Below are 18,843 nucleotides of genomic sequence, written 5' to 3' on the forward strand. Positions count from 1 at the left end.
ACTGAGATTTACCTGAGCCTGTGACAGGCCACAATTAAGAACTTTGAAAAGGGAGATGGAATGACAGCAATATAAGCACAAGAAAGGAGAGGAACGGGTGAAATGATTAATAAAAAAAACTAACCATCTCAGAGCTATAGCAGTTAACATGCTTTTTAAAAAAGCTTACATGTCTGTTAATTAAGGAGGAAAGAAAAAACTGGAACAATATACAGGAACTTAAAATCAGTTGGGAACACACTTGACAGGGAGCGCTGTGGCTCTGTGGCTCAGCTCTGGAGCTCCATTAAGCTCAAACACTACCTTGCCTTGCTCTTTTAGAGGGCAAATTGGAGGGGATGACAATTCTCTCTCTCTCTCTCTCTCTCTCTCTCTCTCTCTCTCAGTAATCTAGGCCTTCACCTGGTGTGTTTAGCTTTTAGGTCAGCAGGTGGTGAGATGCAGGCAGCTCACAATGAAGTCCTGTTTGACCTCAGCACAGCGGGTCAGCGTTTGGCAGCAACTGCTCACCGTGGCTGGCATCAAATTTCAGCAACTGCCCAGACGGAGTGCCCTCCACCTCCAGTGCTCTCCTATGGCACGGTGATGGGTGCAACCCACGGCCTCAGAGCTATGTTTCTGACCCCAACACACCCTGGCAGGCTAAATATATGAAGGGCACAACATGATGTAAAATCTATCTGCTTATATAAATATAGTCTACTTATATAATTGTGCACTTATATATAATGTAGGTATTGTGTTTTTGCAGGTATTGTGCTTTTTGTCCCTTACACCCAAATTTTCGTTTTATTAAGTTACCACAGTTCTTATTTTACTCTAATTAGCATAATCTCCTCATTTTAGCATGTATAATGCAGATTTCAGCAGTCTTTCCCAAGCGTTTACACTACTCTCTGCTGCTAATGCTTCTTCTAAAACTTGGCTCCTTAACACTTCGCTCTCTAATCAAACACATCCACTTCCTCTCTGAGGAATTCTAACAGAAGTAAGTTTCATGGCTAATGCACAGCTTATTGTTTGCAAGCCTTTGCATGTGTTCTGTCTCATTGTGCTACCTGCGTAGATAGATTATTGTGTGGATTCATTTACACTTCAGATTTCGCATAACTCCACACAGCAGGGATGGACACATTTTCCCATTTTAGCATCATGGTGACACATCCAGAGCTTATTACACTCTGTATGCCTTTTGTAACAAGACAGACTCAGCAGGCCTGTGTGTATTCTAAAGCAGATATTCAGTAAACAAAGTCCAAAACACAATTCCAATGGTAGTATTCAAGATAAGATCTAAAAGATTTATAAGGTACAGGCTTAATCAAACGAGGGTTGTGAAACAAATGCACACTCAAACTGGCAGGTAAAGGACATTATCAAGACTCACAGAAGAAAAAAAAAGAAATAGCTGCTCAATTTTTGTTTATATGGAGAACTAAGCAATTAGAAACACATGGAAATAATCAGTAACCCTTACAGTGAAGGAAAATTATGGCACCCACAGCCTTTGGTGTGCAGAATGTATTCCTATGCACTGGCATGACAGCTTTGCTATTTATGGCATTTGGCAGATGTGCTTTTTCAGAACATCTTACTTTTTTAAATCTCACTTTTTATACTGGGGCCAGCAGTGGCAGCTTGGTAGACAAGGGATTCAAACTCAGAACCTTCTACTTGATAGTCCAACACCTTAACCACTAGGCCAACACATCCCCTTGGTTCATGTTTAAACATAAGTGTGTACTACTCTGTTTGGTATATTGCACAGCTGCAGAGCAAATGCCTCTGCCAAGAAGCATGTTACACATGAGCACAGTGTCGAATGAATTTGGCATCCACCCGTTAAATTAGCATTCTGGTGAACTGGCTTGTGCTGTCCTCTTTGCATTCTTATTGTGTTGAGCTTGAAGAAGCTGGATCCTCTACAAAAGCAGCTGCCATATCTGCTGAAAGAATTTCACAAGCTGTTATTATTGTTATTCAATTCAATTCAAGAATGTGATAGGGGTAAATGAACAATGCTATTGTATTCTTATTCTTATTGTTTCATGTCTAATTCATTTCTTCCATGATGGAGCAGTGGAAAGAATTCAGATTCTAAAAGCACTTTTTGAAAATGTGTAGAATTTGCTTGCTAAATTATTTTAATAATTTGTTGTAACTGTTTTTTTTTTGTTTGTTGTTTGTACTATATCTTGTTAGTGGATGGAATAAATAATAAGAGGTCTGTAAGAGCATGGTGAAGTCACCATGGTTAAATGATCACCCACACAATGAAATTTACTCCTACATGTACAGATTTAACAGAGTTTAACTTGGATGGCAGCAAGTACGAGTGTGTATGTTTGCATTAAGTGAGCATAGATAAGGACCATGATTTAGTATTCAAAATAACCTTTTCAGTACAACAAATCCTCTTCTAAACATTTAACAATCACTCTTGTAAAATTGGTCTTTTAGATGGTTAATTGTTCAAGCTTGTTTATGCAGACTTTTCTGAAAGAGAAGCCCTTTGTTGTAACCCTTTGTTCATTTAGAGTACAAGATTTAATCTTTTCTTTGGAGAGTGACTAAGGGCATTAGTCAGAGGATGCTGTTGAACCATGCTGTTGTACTGCTAAATGCTCCTGTTGCATTACTTGAAATATACTTTCAGAAATAAAGGTACCAAACTGGACTTAAACTGATTACCGCATCTATTCCTAGTCATTTTGATCATGTTCCTCAAAATATATTTGCACACTATTGTTCTATTAACCCTGTACATATTTATACAATTCCAATTACACTGAAGTTAGTAAAGTTATATTGAAATGCACCTTCCTTGGATAGCCTTAGGACATCAATTACTAAGAAACCTTTTGCAGTCAGGTCTCCAACAGTAAACTGTTGATAACGTCAACAAAATAGACTCATAAAAGTTGCTCATAAGTTCAAGTTACTGCTTACACAACTGCATTTTTGATTATACAGTGTACGGTTATAGATGGAAATTATTTACAATCACTCTATCTGGTGTCACACACACACACACGAGCATGTTGGGTTTTTTTTCAGTCTGGTTCCTTTCAAGGTTTCTTCATCATGTCATCTCATCTCAAGTGTTTTTTCATTGCTGTTCATTGCATTTCACTGTTGCATCTGGTTTGCTCAATAGGGATACATTTTAAATGAAATATGTCTGTAATATTTCTGGTTTGAATGTCTTTTGTTAAAAACACTATACAAATAGAATTTTTCTGAATCAAACTGAATAGTGCACATAAGACATAAGAACCTTTCAGACTCATGTTCTTCATCAGCTGTTCAAGCAAAGAGCTTCAATAGGCGATAACTGTATTTATGTTGTCTTTAACCTGCGAAGGCGCATGCGCTGAACTGTTAATTAGCTATTAAAGGTATTAAAGGCGCATGCGCTGAACTGTTAATTAGCTATTAAAGGTACATCAGTGGTGGTTAGGGTTCATTTATATATCTTCAATTCAGAGTAAACTTTTGACTTGAAATATATAGTAAAAGTACAAAACATGTACCCTTGATCGTACCACTCCCTAAGGATAAGGCAGAAGTACAGTTTTAAAACGTTTATTTTCTGAGAGAGTTTAGTAGGTGTTTAAATAGCCAATGATAACCGACGCGCGCGCGGTGTCTCCCTTTACGCACGCGCACAGCGCTCGATATTGAACGTGGCCGCTCGCTCGCTCGCACTCGGTCGATGACATCGGCTGCGCGTCACTGAAGGCTGTTGCTCGCGCGTAGTGGACCTAGAGGAGGATCTGATGAAGGTGAGGCACGGTCTGTCTGCTCGTTTACCGTTTACGCGCGCGACACCTTCGACTCGTGGCAGCTCGACGGCGTGAGCACAAGCGCGAGCGAGACCGAGACCATGCCGTAGAGCTGCATGAACGAACTCAAAGTTTGCCGCGCAATCAGGCGGATGAGTACAGCTGCGAATCTGAGGCGCTTTATACAGGAAACAACAGCGTAGAGGAAGGTGAGTGAAGTCTCGCGCACCTGTTTCTCTCCACATTGACTTCTTTCTCACAACTAAAAAAAAAAAAAAAAAAAAAGATTGCATACATAATTACATTCCAGGCACATCACCTAGTCTTGAATAAACCTTTCGGTACGATATGCATGCTGTAATTCTGCTAATATACAAATACAACGTTGCTGTAAACATTCAACACTGTGCCTTTAACACTGTACAGTTCTGTTGCACTCACTAGCTATTGATCCCAGAAAACCAGTTATAGAGCACGAGGAAAACAAAAACAACAGTTTCCCCCCCAAAAAACCCAGCAACATCCTTTACTGTTTAATTCACTTTCAGGCTGAATATTTCATTCTGGCTTTTATCTGCTTGAGCTTTATTTCAGAAGCAAAACCTGACCGTCAGGTTTACACTAATGGGCTATTTTGAGTGCACTCAGGAAAAAAAAAAGGATATTAAAGTGTACATTTCTTTGTCCCTGAGGTGATTCAGTCTTTTGTACCTTTGCTGTATATTTTCGTTTGAAAATGTGGATATAATGTACCTAAAGATTTATGGCACATAATTAGATTTAGGGGACAGTTTTAAAGGTTCTAGGTAAAATATGTATTAAACCACATTATGTATATTTCACTTCAGGGACAAGGTAAAGGTAAAGTTTAGTTGTTTTCATCAGAGATATCATTTTTTTTCATCATCATTAATTTTCTGACAGTGTAGTTTTTTAAGTGCTTTATTTCTAGAAAAAGTTTCACCCTGTACTGTACGTGTGAAAATGCATGAATTTGTATGAAACACTAGTGAAGCTTCTTCTGCAGTAAGCGTTTTGATGGTTTTAATATACACCCAGTTTCAAGGTCATTAAAGTGATAGTCCATGTCATTAAACAGGTGGAAATTTGAAGGTTGTGTGTGAGAATGTCCATCGTGATGCTTTGCTGTTGTTGATTAGAGTCATGTTGAGTTTGCATTCATCAAGCTTTCATTTAGACTGAATTGGAGTGATTCGGGTTGCCAGACCCAGAGATCTTATAATTTATCTCTGAGGTTGTATTGTTGAGTTTTATTAGCAAGAAGGTTAAGTTAGATGTAATATGAAAGGTATAACTATTTCCGAGTTTGTTACAGTTACAGTCTTCCATGTAATAATGCTGTAATAGTGCTATTTTAAAGTAGGTAAAATAAATACAGCAATACTGCTCTACTATAATAGAAGATATAACTGCTTAACATATCAAAAAAAAAAACAAAAAAAAAAACGATTTCCAAACAAACAGATGCCAAAATAATTTGCTGCAGTTGTGGTTAAATTGTAGGACTGAGGTTGCCTTTAATTCATAAAAAAAAGACTACAGATATTGAAATCAGTTACTGCGATATGCCTGTGTGAGGCAGAATATTTTCCTTGATGTTACAGTGATGACAGTCCCTCTCATATATCGTGTTTCGTGTCATGTGTGTCATATGTGCTGCGTGTTCTATGAATAGGGCTGCACAGTGTACACGTGACATGATTACAGGGCTCGGACAGTAGATAACAGATTATTCTCTATCGAGCAGAGATCAATTTGTAGCTCCTTCCATCCTTCAGCTTTGATTGATGGACTTGGCAGGACTTTTTTTTAAGTCTATAGTTTCTGATGATTTGTTCTGCTATGACGGCTGCCACCACACCTGCACACAAACACATGGCAACAGATAACACACTTTTGTTGGCCAGTTTGCCAGAGAGGATAAACAGATACCTTGGCTTTTCCTCTGCCAGACCAGTGAGGGCTGTTTGAAAACCTCTGTTATTTACTAATTAACGTAATTGCTTCCTTTTTTTGAAGAATTATAATGGAGGATAATTGAGGTTCATTCATAATTGAGCCTGCCTTCTATGACCACAGTGTAACTTCATCACTCTTATAAGATTCCATGGCAACAGGCAGCATAACCCAACTGAACCCTCTGTCATAAATAGCAAACTGTATCCTCTTCTGTGGAGCTCAAGCTCCTTTTCTATGCTTGGTAAGATCATTTACAAGGTCATATATGTAGTTAGAATCCCAAATAATGACATATTTGACTAAGGATTATTAATCAGTATATATGTTGAGTGTGTGGTCTACTTTTGATCACATTTGAATGCATTCATATAAAATATTCAAATCATTTTAGTTTAATAGTGTGTTTACTTGTAGGTTTAAAACTATTGCCATTTTCTGAAAAGACATTTATTACTTATTTATTATTCGTTATGCACACAAACACACATATAATTTGTGTTTGTGGAATATTGGTCAGTTTGTAGTTTTGGTCAGTCTGTGCTCAGTGTAGCCTCCAAGCCCTGTCTGTTCTTGGCTAAAAGGAATGGAACACCATGCAGTCTCCTGCTGTAGCCGATGGTAGCCCATCCTCCTCCAGATTTGGCATGTTGTGCATCCTGAGATGCTTTTCTGCATGTGGTTGCAAAAAGTGGCTATTTGAGTTATCATAGTGTTACCGATGAGTGCATACACTGCATATGTTCATTAATAAGCAAGGTATGATTTCAGGATTCACCGATTTCATTTATTTTATCTTCTGTTGAGAAATAGCATGCTCTGTTTGTTTAGCAACACATCAGATTTAGCAGAGCTTTAAGTCTATTAAGACAAGGAGAGACACATTAGATATTGTTTGTCGTGTGTGTGGTGTGGAGGTGTGTGTGGGTGTGTGGGGTTTGGGGTATGGGGTGTGTGGGTTGGGGGTTTGTGTGGGGTGTGTGTGTGTGTGTGATTGTTCAGGTTAAAAATTCAAATACAATGTGTAATGTGCAAATGTTCAATAACAAAGCAGGATTTTGTCTTTAATTCGCTTTTCTTTGGTCCATCCTGTCAGAAGGATGCCATGTTATCATTTCCTCATTCTGGATTTAAGCATTTAAGGAAATATCAGGCGTTTTTATTGCTGCAGATGAGATATTTCCTGCATAGCAGACTTCTCGTTCTTTGTCAGACTTGTATAATGCTTTCATTTCAGGTCTCCAAGAAACAACAACAACAAAAAAAAGCTGAAGTATATACAGGAGAAAGCCTCACACATATTTGAATGGTTTGTATCATGAATAACAGATTATAGTGTTTACTGAAAGTATCTAAGATACTGAAGACCGTTAGATACTTTGAACTTCACAGAACCAGGAATACCAGCACATGTTGTGAGAAAGCGCAGAGATGTCACAAGATTTCATTTTTTTGCAATAGTTTGCATTTTTCATGGTGTGATGTGTCTGTCAGATGTGTCATGTGTGATTTCTACTGCCATTTCCATGTCCCCCAAGGAGCTGGGACTGAACTACTGTATCTGTGAAGTCTCTAACCTTTCATGTGCACCACCACAACTGGATAGAATGTGTTGTGAGAGCGGAGTACTTTGTCTGCTTGCTTTTTCTTTTCCAATTATTCTTTCAGTCTTTTCAGAAACATAAGCTATCTGAAGTCCTGCGTTTGAGACATAAAGGAATAAAACATGATTGACAGTCTGTGCAAAACAAGGTCATTACCAGGTAGCTCCACACACAGCAGAAAACGAATTGGCAACTGAAATGCATAACCGCATCTCATTCTGAGATTTATTATTGTTATTTATTCAGCAAGGCTAAAAATATGGAAGAATCTATTACAGGCATATCCCCTCACTGTCCACTTTATTAGGATCATTTAGCAGTTATTCAATTAATCAATCATGAAGCAGCAGCAGAATGCATACAGACATACGGATCAAGAGGTTCAGTAAATGTTCACATCAATCATCAGAATAAGGATGTGGGATATTCGTGACATTGATCGTGGCATGGCTGTCGGTGCCAGATAGGCTGGTTTGAGTATTTCGTAAACTACTGATCTCCTGGGATTCACACAAACATATATATACATACGCATATTTAATGGAGTCTATTCCAAGATAACAGGGTGAGAATAAACCATGCATGGGTCCTAGAGTTTAGAGTAAGCATTTCACCATCAGCTTGTTTTTGGGAGGTGGGAGGAAATCGGACCAGACGGACTAGGGAAGAACACGGAAAACTCCATACAGACAGTAACCTGAGCTTTGAATGAAATCAGCAGCTGTGATTTAATCATCTTGTATGTGATAGCTTGTGTTTCAAAATCATTGCAGAATGTCAATGATCAGTACCACTTTGGGACAGAATCAATTCTCGAGCATACGTTCGGCTACTCGAAGAGCTAGTGAGAAAAAATGTAGGCTTTAGTTATAGCATGAAGCGGAACACGTGACCGTATCACCCAGCGCTCGGGTGACGAAGAAGTTGTTTTAACATTGCATCTCTTCTAACTCATTGGGGGAAAAAAAAACAAAAAAAACCCCAGATTGCTCCTTATAATGCATTTCATCGTGACCATACAGGAAATGACTGCCCAAACTTATATAAGTATAATCGCTCAAATTTCAAGTAGTAAATGATGAGACAGATCTCCAATCCCAGCTATGCAACTCATTTCAGTAAATTCACTGTAGTTAACACAAGAGCTGAATTCATTATTGTTCATTTATTCATTCCCTAGACACATGCAGCACCAGCGTGACTCCCTATACATATACATGCACATGTTTATTTAATGTGTTTGGGTTCTTCAGAAACCATAGTATAGAACCAAATCCAATAAGCAATTAGAGAAAAAGTTCCACATCACCGACACAGCATTTGCTGTTTTAATGGACATTTTTCTTTATTCATTTTAATTTGAATTTCATTTCAATATTTTTATTCTGCGATCCTCTAGTAAGAGGCAAGTCAATGCATATTTCTTTTTTTACAGCATGTTTAAAAGGGCAGAAAAAGCTTAATGCACAGTAATGTCAAAGATTATTAATACAATTAAGAAACCAAACAGTGTAAATAAGCTTAAAAGGAGAGAGCAACAACAAAGAGCGCCGGTAACAAAGCCGAAACAGACATCGGGATGATGGAGAACTTCAAATAGACTCAAATGCATCGGAGGATAAATATGTTTTCAAACTGGATTTAACTGGTTGCCAGTTAGGGAGGAAAGATGCATTTTCTTTTTCAGTACCTGGAGAACTCTTGCAGCTGCACTCTGGACCAGTTGCAGACATGACTAGGTTTTCTGTCTGATCCCAAAATGAAGGGAATTGTAGTAGTCTATAGAGGAAGAAGTCAAGTCATTTAAAGAAGCTTTTATTGTCATTTCAACCATTTCTTTAGGACCGTGGTGCTACACAGAACAACAAAGAGCCACATAAAACAACACAGAGCTAAGGACTTAAAGTGCATCGTGCGCAATCTAGTGCAAACAGTGCGGGACAGGGCTTGGAGGCTACACTGAGCACAGGACAAATACACAAAATAGCACAGTGCAGTGTGCATTCTGTATATTATACAGTATAATGAACACGTGCAAAAATATAGGAATCTGAACAAACAGGGTTCTAGTAAACATATATACAGTTACCTGATAGCTGCAGTTGAATGAGGGATTGAAATGTGGTGTGCAAAACAGCGATTGAGTGAATGTGCAAGACACCATGTGCAAAAAACTACCATGTAAACACTTTAATATGGGTGATGTGGTGCTGTAGACATGGATGTACTGTATGTTGAAGGAGAGTTTGAGTGTGTTTTTGGTTTATTGCATTTCAGTGCAGTTCTTACAGTTCATTTTGTGTCTGTGTGTGTTTGTGTGCGGTTCTGGAAATAAAAACCTAAAACAAGAATGTTAAGATTCTTTTTAGTTTAAAGATGGATTTGAGAGGGTAAAATCTATCTCACATTTACGATTATTTGCTTTTTTTTTTCGTTTATTTGCAAAAACAGTTGCTAGATTTCTTTTTACATAGCTGAATTTTTACATAACCATATTATCCGCTATAGCTTCGGTAAAAGCAGGACGACCAAATCTAATAACTGCAGTCTAGGAAATGTGTTCTCATAGCATAGTTGATCAGTAAGCTGTGAATATTCATCAGTAAGGTGACTGAGTTGTGAGATATGCAGTGGTATCTTCATCCTCCTATTGGGTCACTTTGTCTGCAGCCTGAGCGGTTTTCATGGCCTGATTGCAATCGTGTTGACATGTTGCTGGCCCTTTGGTACCTTGTCATCATCATAGTTCTTTTACTCAAAGCGAATGCCAGACTCACCGAGGACTTTGCAAGGCATGCTGGGAGCACATGATGAATTCAAAAAGTGCAAGGACAAAGCAGAGCTTGTAAACGCTAAGGACACAAACGGCATTGTAAAAGCCGAACAATCCGCTAGGATTTCGATTAGCAGTAAATGGCTTCAAATATGTTTTATCTGGTGCAAAATAATAACGCAGACTTAAAAACGATCAGCTCTTTAAAAGGTTAACAAAGTTTATTAGTAAAGCTCTTATTTGTATTCTAGAGCGATCAAGACATTTGGTCAATTGAAACCTTTTTTATCTTTTTTTTTTTTCCTGATACGAAATGGCCGGTTTATTTCAGATTTATTCCAAATAGAACGAAGATTCTCAGAGGCTCTTAACTTAAGGCCCATTAGCCTCTGATATGATGGCCACCTCTCTTGCACATCTCATTACAGAGGCGCTTATAAAAGTCATGTTAGATTAATTAGAAATGCGTTAGAGTACTGATGGGTTTCATGAGTACTTTAGACATGAAATACCACTGTAGACAAATAGACCGCAGTCTGTAGTGTTTGTAGGATTCCAGAGAAAATGTCACGCACTATAATTGGAGCCACCAATTGGAGATAGAGTTTTCTTTGAAAGTTGTGTTTGTGAGATGACGTTCAATATTTCACCCCGCTTTGATTTATTCTGAAGTGTTATGCTTTCGAAAATGTGCTTTCTGCATCCGTCAGATGCAACATCTTGAAATGAATCTTACACTTGGTATGTGACATATTTCTTTGTTCATGACACCATGGGTGTGTGACATTTTGTCGTTTATAAGTAATAAAGTGATTCATCTAAGAGATTCAATACAAATATTAATCAGAGCCCAGTGACATTTCACAGACAAACATCAAGACAAAAATCAGTACTTTGCATTATGGCAGGAAATGTAAGTCCTCAAACTGCAGACAGAGGTGTAAATACTTTTAATACAGTAAATAAATCAAATATATCTGTGTATTTTCCAGTTTTTGGGTTTTTACTAATAAAACAGGATGCAGAAGTTTAATCCGTTCTGCCAGATAGAAGAGGAGAACAATGACTAGCTCAGTGTTTTCTGAGTTGACCTCAACGTCTTTACCATTGACCAAAACAGTCAGCAAATTTTACTGCCTGTGCTTTCAATTTCAAATGAGGTTTTTTTTTGTTTTTATAGTTTTCACGGTTTATTTGCCTTATTATTAATGAGTACAAGAAAATGTAATTACTAATCCCTTTAGCCATCGCGACGGGTCTCCAAACACCCAAAGTCCGTAACATCCTTAACTGCATCAGTACTACCAGAAAACATATTCAGTGGTAACAGAACAGATGTGATAAAATGCCATGTTTTAGCTGAGAAATCGATATCATATGCCTCAGGTTGACATCAATGCATCTGTGTATATAGTGGCTTGCCCCATTCATCATTTATAAAATATTTGACCTGAAGTCATCTTCAGAAAACTCCCCTCGAACAGCATGAGTTACAGACGAGACGCACAGTGCACTTTAGGACACAAACTCAAAGCACTTGCATCACAGAATTGCAAATGTGGTGTTAGGAGAGAAGAGATTTCCAAAGCTGCTCTTTTCCACAAAGAGAAAAAGAAGGGATGAAGGCAGCATGGATGCTCAGTTCACTTTCTTGCAGATGTATTTTTAATGCCCCTTCACACAAGCAGCCCAGCCAAAAACAGCACTCATCAACTTTTTCGGGCCATGGCGCATTGAAGAAGCACGATGCTCGAAGCTGGTGCCAAGCAGCATCTGACTCTCTGTCTTGCCAAAACGAATTCCGTTTGCATACATGGCTTCCCTACATGTGTCCAGGCAGACTCCCTGAGCACATTAAGAGATGTTTAGCTTTCAAAAATAATCCGCCATGATCATGCTATCGGTGTTCAGAGCACCAGAGCATTTAATTGCTGATTATTAGATTACACAATACTGCTATCATGAAAGGCATATCGTAACGGCTGTCTATAGTACTCTTTAGCAAGCGCTTTAATAGCCTGAGCTGCAGCTCACATTTCATGTACCGCATTATACCGCACAATAATATCTCTTTGCATATCGGAACAGCGCGTTATATTTAGATTCCGATTCTGTCCAGCCAGATTTACACCGACGCAATCTTAACAGATTACGGTCATCGATCGAAGGTCCAGTGAAAGTTTTATGGCGGCGGGTGCTTCCCAGATTTGACCAGATCAGTTACTGTGGAGGTCAAACAGATAAAACGAAGCTCAATCTTCTGTACAGCTGGACTGCTGCTGAGCGTTGACTTTATAAACCTTCAGGCATTGTATTGTAGGGTATAGAAGGGTGTAATGAACCATAATCTGAACAACAGTCATTTTATTTGCAGCTCCACTTCTACTAGTGAATCCTACTACTTTGAAAAGAATTCTTTCTGAAAAATCTTTCTGTGATTAAGCCTCAGTAAGTGCTTCTGTCTTTTTTTTCTTTTTTTTTTCTTTTGTTTTGTTTTTTTTTTAGGTCAGACATCATCGTCAGACAGTGTCACTCTGACTCTCCTAGTTTTTCTCTCTCACTACCATCACAGCGTGAGTAGCCATCACAGAGCTGTGATCGTGTACGATATATCTTCTTATGACAAAGCAATTCTTTATTCTCCAGTCTGACGGAGCGAAAGGGCACTCCAAAATCAGACAGAAAAGGCAGCATGGAGACCTAGGAGACAGGAGTGGAAGAATATGTTGTTGGTGTTGCTGTTCACTGCACATGAAAACAGTCTGACTGGATTTGTGCGTCAGTAAGAATAACATAACAGTGAGCTGGCGTAGACAAGGTCTCTACAGTCACACCCAGCAGACAGGAGCTGATAGAGACAGATGGCAGAAGGAGGAATGATGTCACTTCACAGATGAAGATAAGAGACTGCCAAATACGTAACCTGTGCTCTGATTACAATTCTACAAAATGATCATGTACTCCTGTGGCTGGCTCAGGTGTAGTGTCTTACACAGCTACAAATACTGTCCAAATTAGATGTGTGTGACTTTTGTTCTTTTTTTTTTTTTTCCATCCATCTCAGTCCCTCAAAACTTCTTACTAGTTTCTCCTGCTCCTTAAATCCTTTTGGAGTATACTGAACAGTTCACACCTGGATCCTTGCCGAATATGCTGCAGTCTCTGGTATATGACTGCACGTATAATCTGTGTGTTTTGTTTGTCAGACTTCATTATAAACATGTCAGAGAATGTTCGTGTGCCGACAGGGAAGTGGTATCTCAGTGGATAAGGTGTTGGGCTATTCATTAGTTGTCCAACAAACAACTGAACACAACTCTCAACGTTGTGAGTTCAAATCCCTGGACCACCACTCTAGGGCTCCTGAGCATGCCTTGAGCCTTTAAGGTCCTGAGAAACTGCTCAGCAGCATAAATGAGATAAATGTAAGGTGCTCTGGCTAAGGGTGTCTCCTAAATGCCATAAATGAAATGCTGCCAAAACCAGAGGGCAATGCATATGCACAGCGAGGTGATCAGACACCCAGGAGATTTGCCCAATGAAATAATGTTTAAAATAGAAAAATACAAAGAACCACACAAGCTCACCCCATTAGTCACTATCCGGCTATCAGGAATCCTTTATATGATACCAATACCTTAACAAACTTAAATTCCACCCAGCTAGAGAACAAATAATTACTTTAGATGTTCGGCATTAAAAAGCTAATTCTTCTCAATTTATTTGACTCTCACTCACCGATGACCTTTTTCTTTGTTGACCTCCTCACTCACGTTCTCTTTCACCTGTTGGCTCCTGCTAGTCACTCCTGCAGTGTATTCAGATTTTCATGTCTAAATTTGGTGTATGATGTCATTTGGTGTATGTGCACTCGGTGCATATAAATGTTATTGAAAATATACTCTTTTTGTCCTTTTATAAGATATAAGATATTCCTTTATTCGTCCCACAATGGGGAAATTTCTCATTTCACATTTATTGGGTCCTGGGGATTCCAGTGTCTGTCTGTCTGTCTGTCTGTCTGTCGATAGATAGATAGATAGATAGATAGATAGATAGATAGATAGATAGATAGAGAATAATTTTATGTAAATATATAGTATTATTACATGATAATTATATTTATATATGTATATGTATATATATATATATATATATATATATATATATATATATATATATATATATATATATATAAATAATATTATATATATATATATATATATATATATATATATATATATATATATATATATTTATTGAATATATATAATATCATATTTATATAATATTATTTAATATTATTATATATTAATAATATATATTATTATTTATATAATATATATATATATATATAATATTATATAAATATTATATTTTGATTGACATGACACAGAAAGAATGTTGCTAGCTGCTGAGAGATTAGTGGTCTATAGCATTGCTGAAGCCTCCATAAAGAAGAAATTATTACATTTCCGAGGGTGACCTTGAGGTCTATCTTATCATTCAGCAGTGATAGAGCACCTTCCCCCAACCTTGAACTGCTGAGAGAGAGGGAGAGAGAGAGAGAGGGAGAGAGAGAGAGGGAAAGAGAGGGAGAGAGAGAGACAGGGAGAAAGAGAGAGCGGGGAGAGGCCTTGCTAATATGTTCCATTGTTATTCTACTAACCGCTCAGACATTACTCTTCATGCACACCACTAACCCAACCTAGTAAGAACACTGAGATCTCACCATTGTTAGGTCTATTTGGTAGCAATAAGCAGTCCAATTTTTTACTCCTTTACAGCTGACCTCAATACAGATGTAAAGGAGTGACAGTGTTACAATGACCTCAATAAGTGACCTGTTTACGGTATACTGTAATTCCTTGTATACAGAAACATAGATGTAGAGTTAAAGCATGAATTTACTGAACAGTGCTATTATATAATGTTCTAACTAGCAAGGCTCTTAGCCCTCAATTGCTCAGCTGTATGAATGAGATGTAAATGTTACTAAAACTTAATGTATAAACAACTGTAAACACACTGTCTGATGCGTAGAAGTTCAACATACTCGGGAATCATTATGCTTCAAGTCTGAAAGCTTTATGTTTTCTTACAGTAGATTCACAAGGATTTAAATGATTATTTTTTTCTCCAAACTGACTTAATTATTTGTACATTTTCCTATAAAGTGCTCAAGTATAGATGGGGTTTGATTATATTTGTTCAGAAACTATGCACAAGTCTCGAGCATGGAAAAGGGTTGTTTAAAGTTATCATTTTAAACAACATATTTCAATACAGTTATTAATATTTAGTTGAACCAAGAACCTTTTTTCTACAATATTCCATTGGTTTGCATTCGATGCCGTCTTGAACATATTTTCCAGTCCAAGGTTTTATGAGACTTTAAATTGACTTTTTTGTAATTATTCAGAAGCTCTAAATTGAACATACCAGATTTAATGAAGTTTTTCAAAGCATCTGTGATAATCACGCTGGAAGTATGACTACTGACGGACCTTTAAAGGTGGGGTGCACCATGTTTGAAAAATGCTTCAGAAAACTGAGTCGGGCCGACTAACAAAACAAACGTGTAGTCAATGAACAGAAAGGGGAGTGTCTTGTCAGTATGCAGCAGAGAGAGTGTTGAGTGCGCATGTCTGACTGCTTTTACCTCTGCCTCGGGTTCTAGGTGTTGAACGTCGTCTTCCGCGTGAACGGAGCTAAAACTTTCACAGTACAACACACAGTACTACAAAAACTCATTTGACCCATTACCATAGTATTACTCATTGAGTTAATTTATTGATAAAAATATCCCTCGACCAGCTGCCCCAGCAGGTTCCTCCATAATACAGCGGAGCTATCAAAACAGGGGTGACACCCATTTGGATTAGGGGCGTGTTTGTTTTGGTGATTTCATACGTCAACATTGGCTTTCAAACATCATGCACCCCACCTTTAAATGAATGCAACAACAAAACAAAACTGTTAATCATGTTGTCATCATTGATGGTCATCAAATTAAATGTTCATATTTATTTGAACAGCATTTCTGTTGCTTTTGAGGTTTCAGACTATAGTATATCTACTGTGTAAAATACTCCTTTTAGAGCTTTAGGGACAAGTCAATACTGATATATATATGATATATGTGTGGTGTATACATTTTAGTTTCTCTGTGTAAAGCATAATAATCACATCGCATAAAGAGATACAACATTCTGATTACTACAAAATGATAAAACGTATAATTCGGTCTTCTTGTCAGTCGAGATGACACAAGGATGGTAACTAAAAGGATATTTTGGTATAACATAGGATTCTAATTAATATGAATGTAACATAAGTGCAACAGAGTGCACTAATGATCATTCTGATATGGTAAGATACCAAGGAGGGGGAAGTACATTAATGGTGTACCAGAGTAGGCTGACAGTGCTGTTCTCTAATAGTTTCACACGAGATCAATTAGATGGCAATGCTATCACTGTCCCATCCTGTAGCCTGCTGTTGAGCTAATTAGTAGGTCCTGCATGTTCTCATCTGTCATGTTGAGGACATTCAGTAACAGAGGGCTAATTGTACACTTGGAGTGTAAAATGGGACTCAAACTGAAACCGTGTCACTTGCAGCTCTGCATCAGCCGGGCTCGTCTGGTTAGTTTCATCTAACGGTTTTTGCCACTTGTTACAGTAGACGGCTTGTAGTAGCAGATTACGCCGCCACACATATATTTATTATGGTTCGTTAATTATTGAGGTTGCACATGTGCATTGAACAGACTTGCAAAGAGTAAAAAAAAAAGTCTTGATTGTGTTTGAAACAATTTAATTTGGAAAACATTCGAGACACTGAACCAAAGTATGATTTCTTTACCCTTAGGCAAAACCCATTTGTTGTCACTCCATGTGGCACATGTGGTCCATTACCTTCGAATTTTAAACTCTGAAAAGTTCCATGACATCCCAAACTCGCAACATATTGCTAAACTAAAAATGTGAAATGTAATGCCTTTAATTATGATAAGGAAACAGTAGTGAAATACTGTAGCTGTGAAAACGCATCACCAAAACTTAGTTATCTCTGACACACTGAAAAATGTTGCCCTTGAGAACTGCTCTAGCTATATTTTCCTTTGTCCTGGTATATCAGATGACACGTTCCGTAGTTAAGCGTTGTCAAATTATTATGCAAAGGCTAGTATTAGCCCAGGCTTAGCAAACACCTGTGTAGTGATTATCCCATTTAGATAAAGTTGTTGATAAAAAGAATTGTCTGAACTTGACAGGATACAGTGCGGTGTCCTCTATAAGTCCTAACCATGTGCCGCGGTGTGTTCTCAGATGAAATCTGCAGGAGTTGGCGATGGAGGACTCTTCACAGAGAGCTACTGTAACATCTGCAATGCTCAGCTCATCTCTGAGTCACAGCGTGTTGCGCACTATGAGGTGAGACTTCGTATAACATACACATACACACACCACACACACTCAGTGATGTTTTTCACACTTTGCTCTCACACTTTAACATGCTCTCTCGCTCTCTCACACGCACACAAAATACACACACACACAAAATACACACACACACCTGTCATTACACTCTCAGGTTCCTCTAAGATTAATTGAATAGTAATTAAAAAGATGCTAATTAACACATGCTTAAATCATGGCATATTTTTGCTTTCCCAAAAACAGTCCTGATAACCCTTATACCATAGCACCATCAACCTGCTGCATGGAGGGAAATAGTCCAGTATGCAGAGCAGGATACAAAATTCCCAGTACAATGAAATTCTTTCTTTGCTGTCAACAGTGAAAGCTTGACAAGTACAAAAAATAATAATAATAAAAATGTAAAAAAGTAAAATTAAGTAAAAATGAATCAAACACACACTAAACACACACATAAAAAAAAAAACAAAAAAAACTATGCAGCAGATAGACTATGTAAATATAGAAATATAGACTGTTATAGACTGTATGGGATATTAGATAAAAAAATAAAACAATAAATGTCAACCAGTTCTGTGATATTCTAACTTGAAGTAGCACATAATGCGTATAGTGCAACAGTATGCAGTGTAACGGAACATAGCTTTTATTCTAAAAATGAAAAAAAAAAATCTAATCAAATTAAAAAAAAAGGGCAGTGGTGGTTAAGGCTCTGGGTTGTTGATCAGAGGATTGGGGTTCAAGCTCCAGCACTGCCAAGCTTGAGCATGGCCCTTAACTCTTTCTGCTCCATGGGTGCTTTCATTGCTGACCCTGCGCTCTGACCCCAACCTCCAACATTGATATATGTAAAGAGAGAATTTCACTCTCCTGTAATGTATATGTGACGTCTATGTGATTTATCATAAGGTAACATATCACAATAATGTAATAACAATATATTATTATGTAACAAAACAATGTACCATAATGTAACATTGCTTATTGTGATTGAAAGTAAAAATCACTAATTTTAAAACACTGTAGATAAAAAAAAAATATTGTAATAAACATATTGCAGAAGATCGTGAATCATTTCCTGTGAATTCCACACCAACGGTTTCTGAAATACTCCTATCAGCCCTTTAGTACCAGCAAACAGGTCACGATCAGAGTCACAGAGACCCTTTTTCTTCATTTAGATGTTTGACGTGAAGCTCATGATTTCACGCATTCCTCTGCTGACGTATGGTCGGCTGATTAGATTGACAGTACAGGAC

General features: G+C 37.8%; 1 protein-coding gene across 1 annotated transcript in view; it reads left to right on the top strand.

Annotated features, from left to right (window-relative positions):
* The first annotated feature begins 3,726 nt into the window (after positions 1–3,726).
* Positions 3,727–18,843, top strand: part of zgc:171482 (zinc finger protein) — a 69,740-nt gene continuing 54,623 nt past the window's right edge. The window contains exons 1-2 of the mRNA XM_060871381.1: positions 3,727–3,994; positions 17,474–17,578. Coding sequence (XP_060727364.1) covers positions 17,474–17,578 — 105 coding nt within the window. The 5' untranslated portion in view covers positions 3,727–3,994. The remainder of the gene's footprint in view (positions 3,995–17,473; positions 17,579–18,843) is intronic.

Source organism: Tachysurus vachellii, chromosome 6, assembly GCF_030014155.1.
Source record: "Tachysurus vachellii isolate PV-2020 chromosome 6, HZAU_Pvac_v1, whole genome shotgun sequence".
Classification (NCBI taxonomy): Eukaryota; Metazoa; Chordata; class Actinopteri; order Siluriformes; family Bagridae; genus Tachysurus; species Tachysurus vachellii.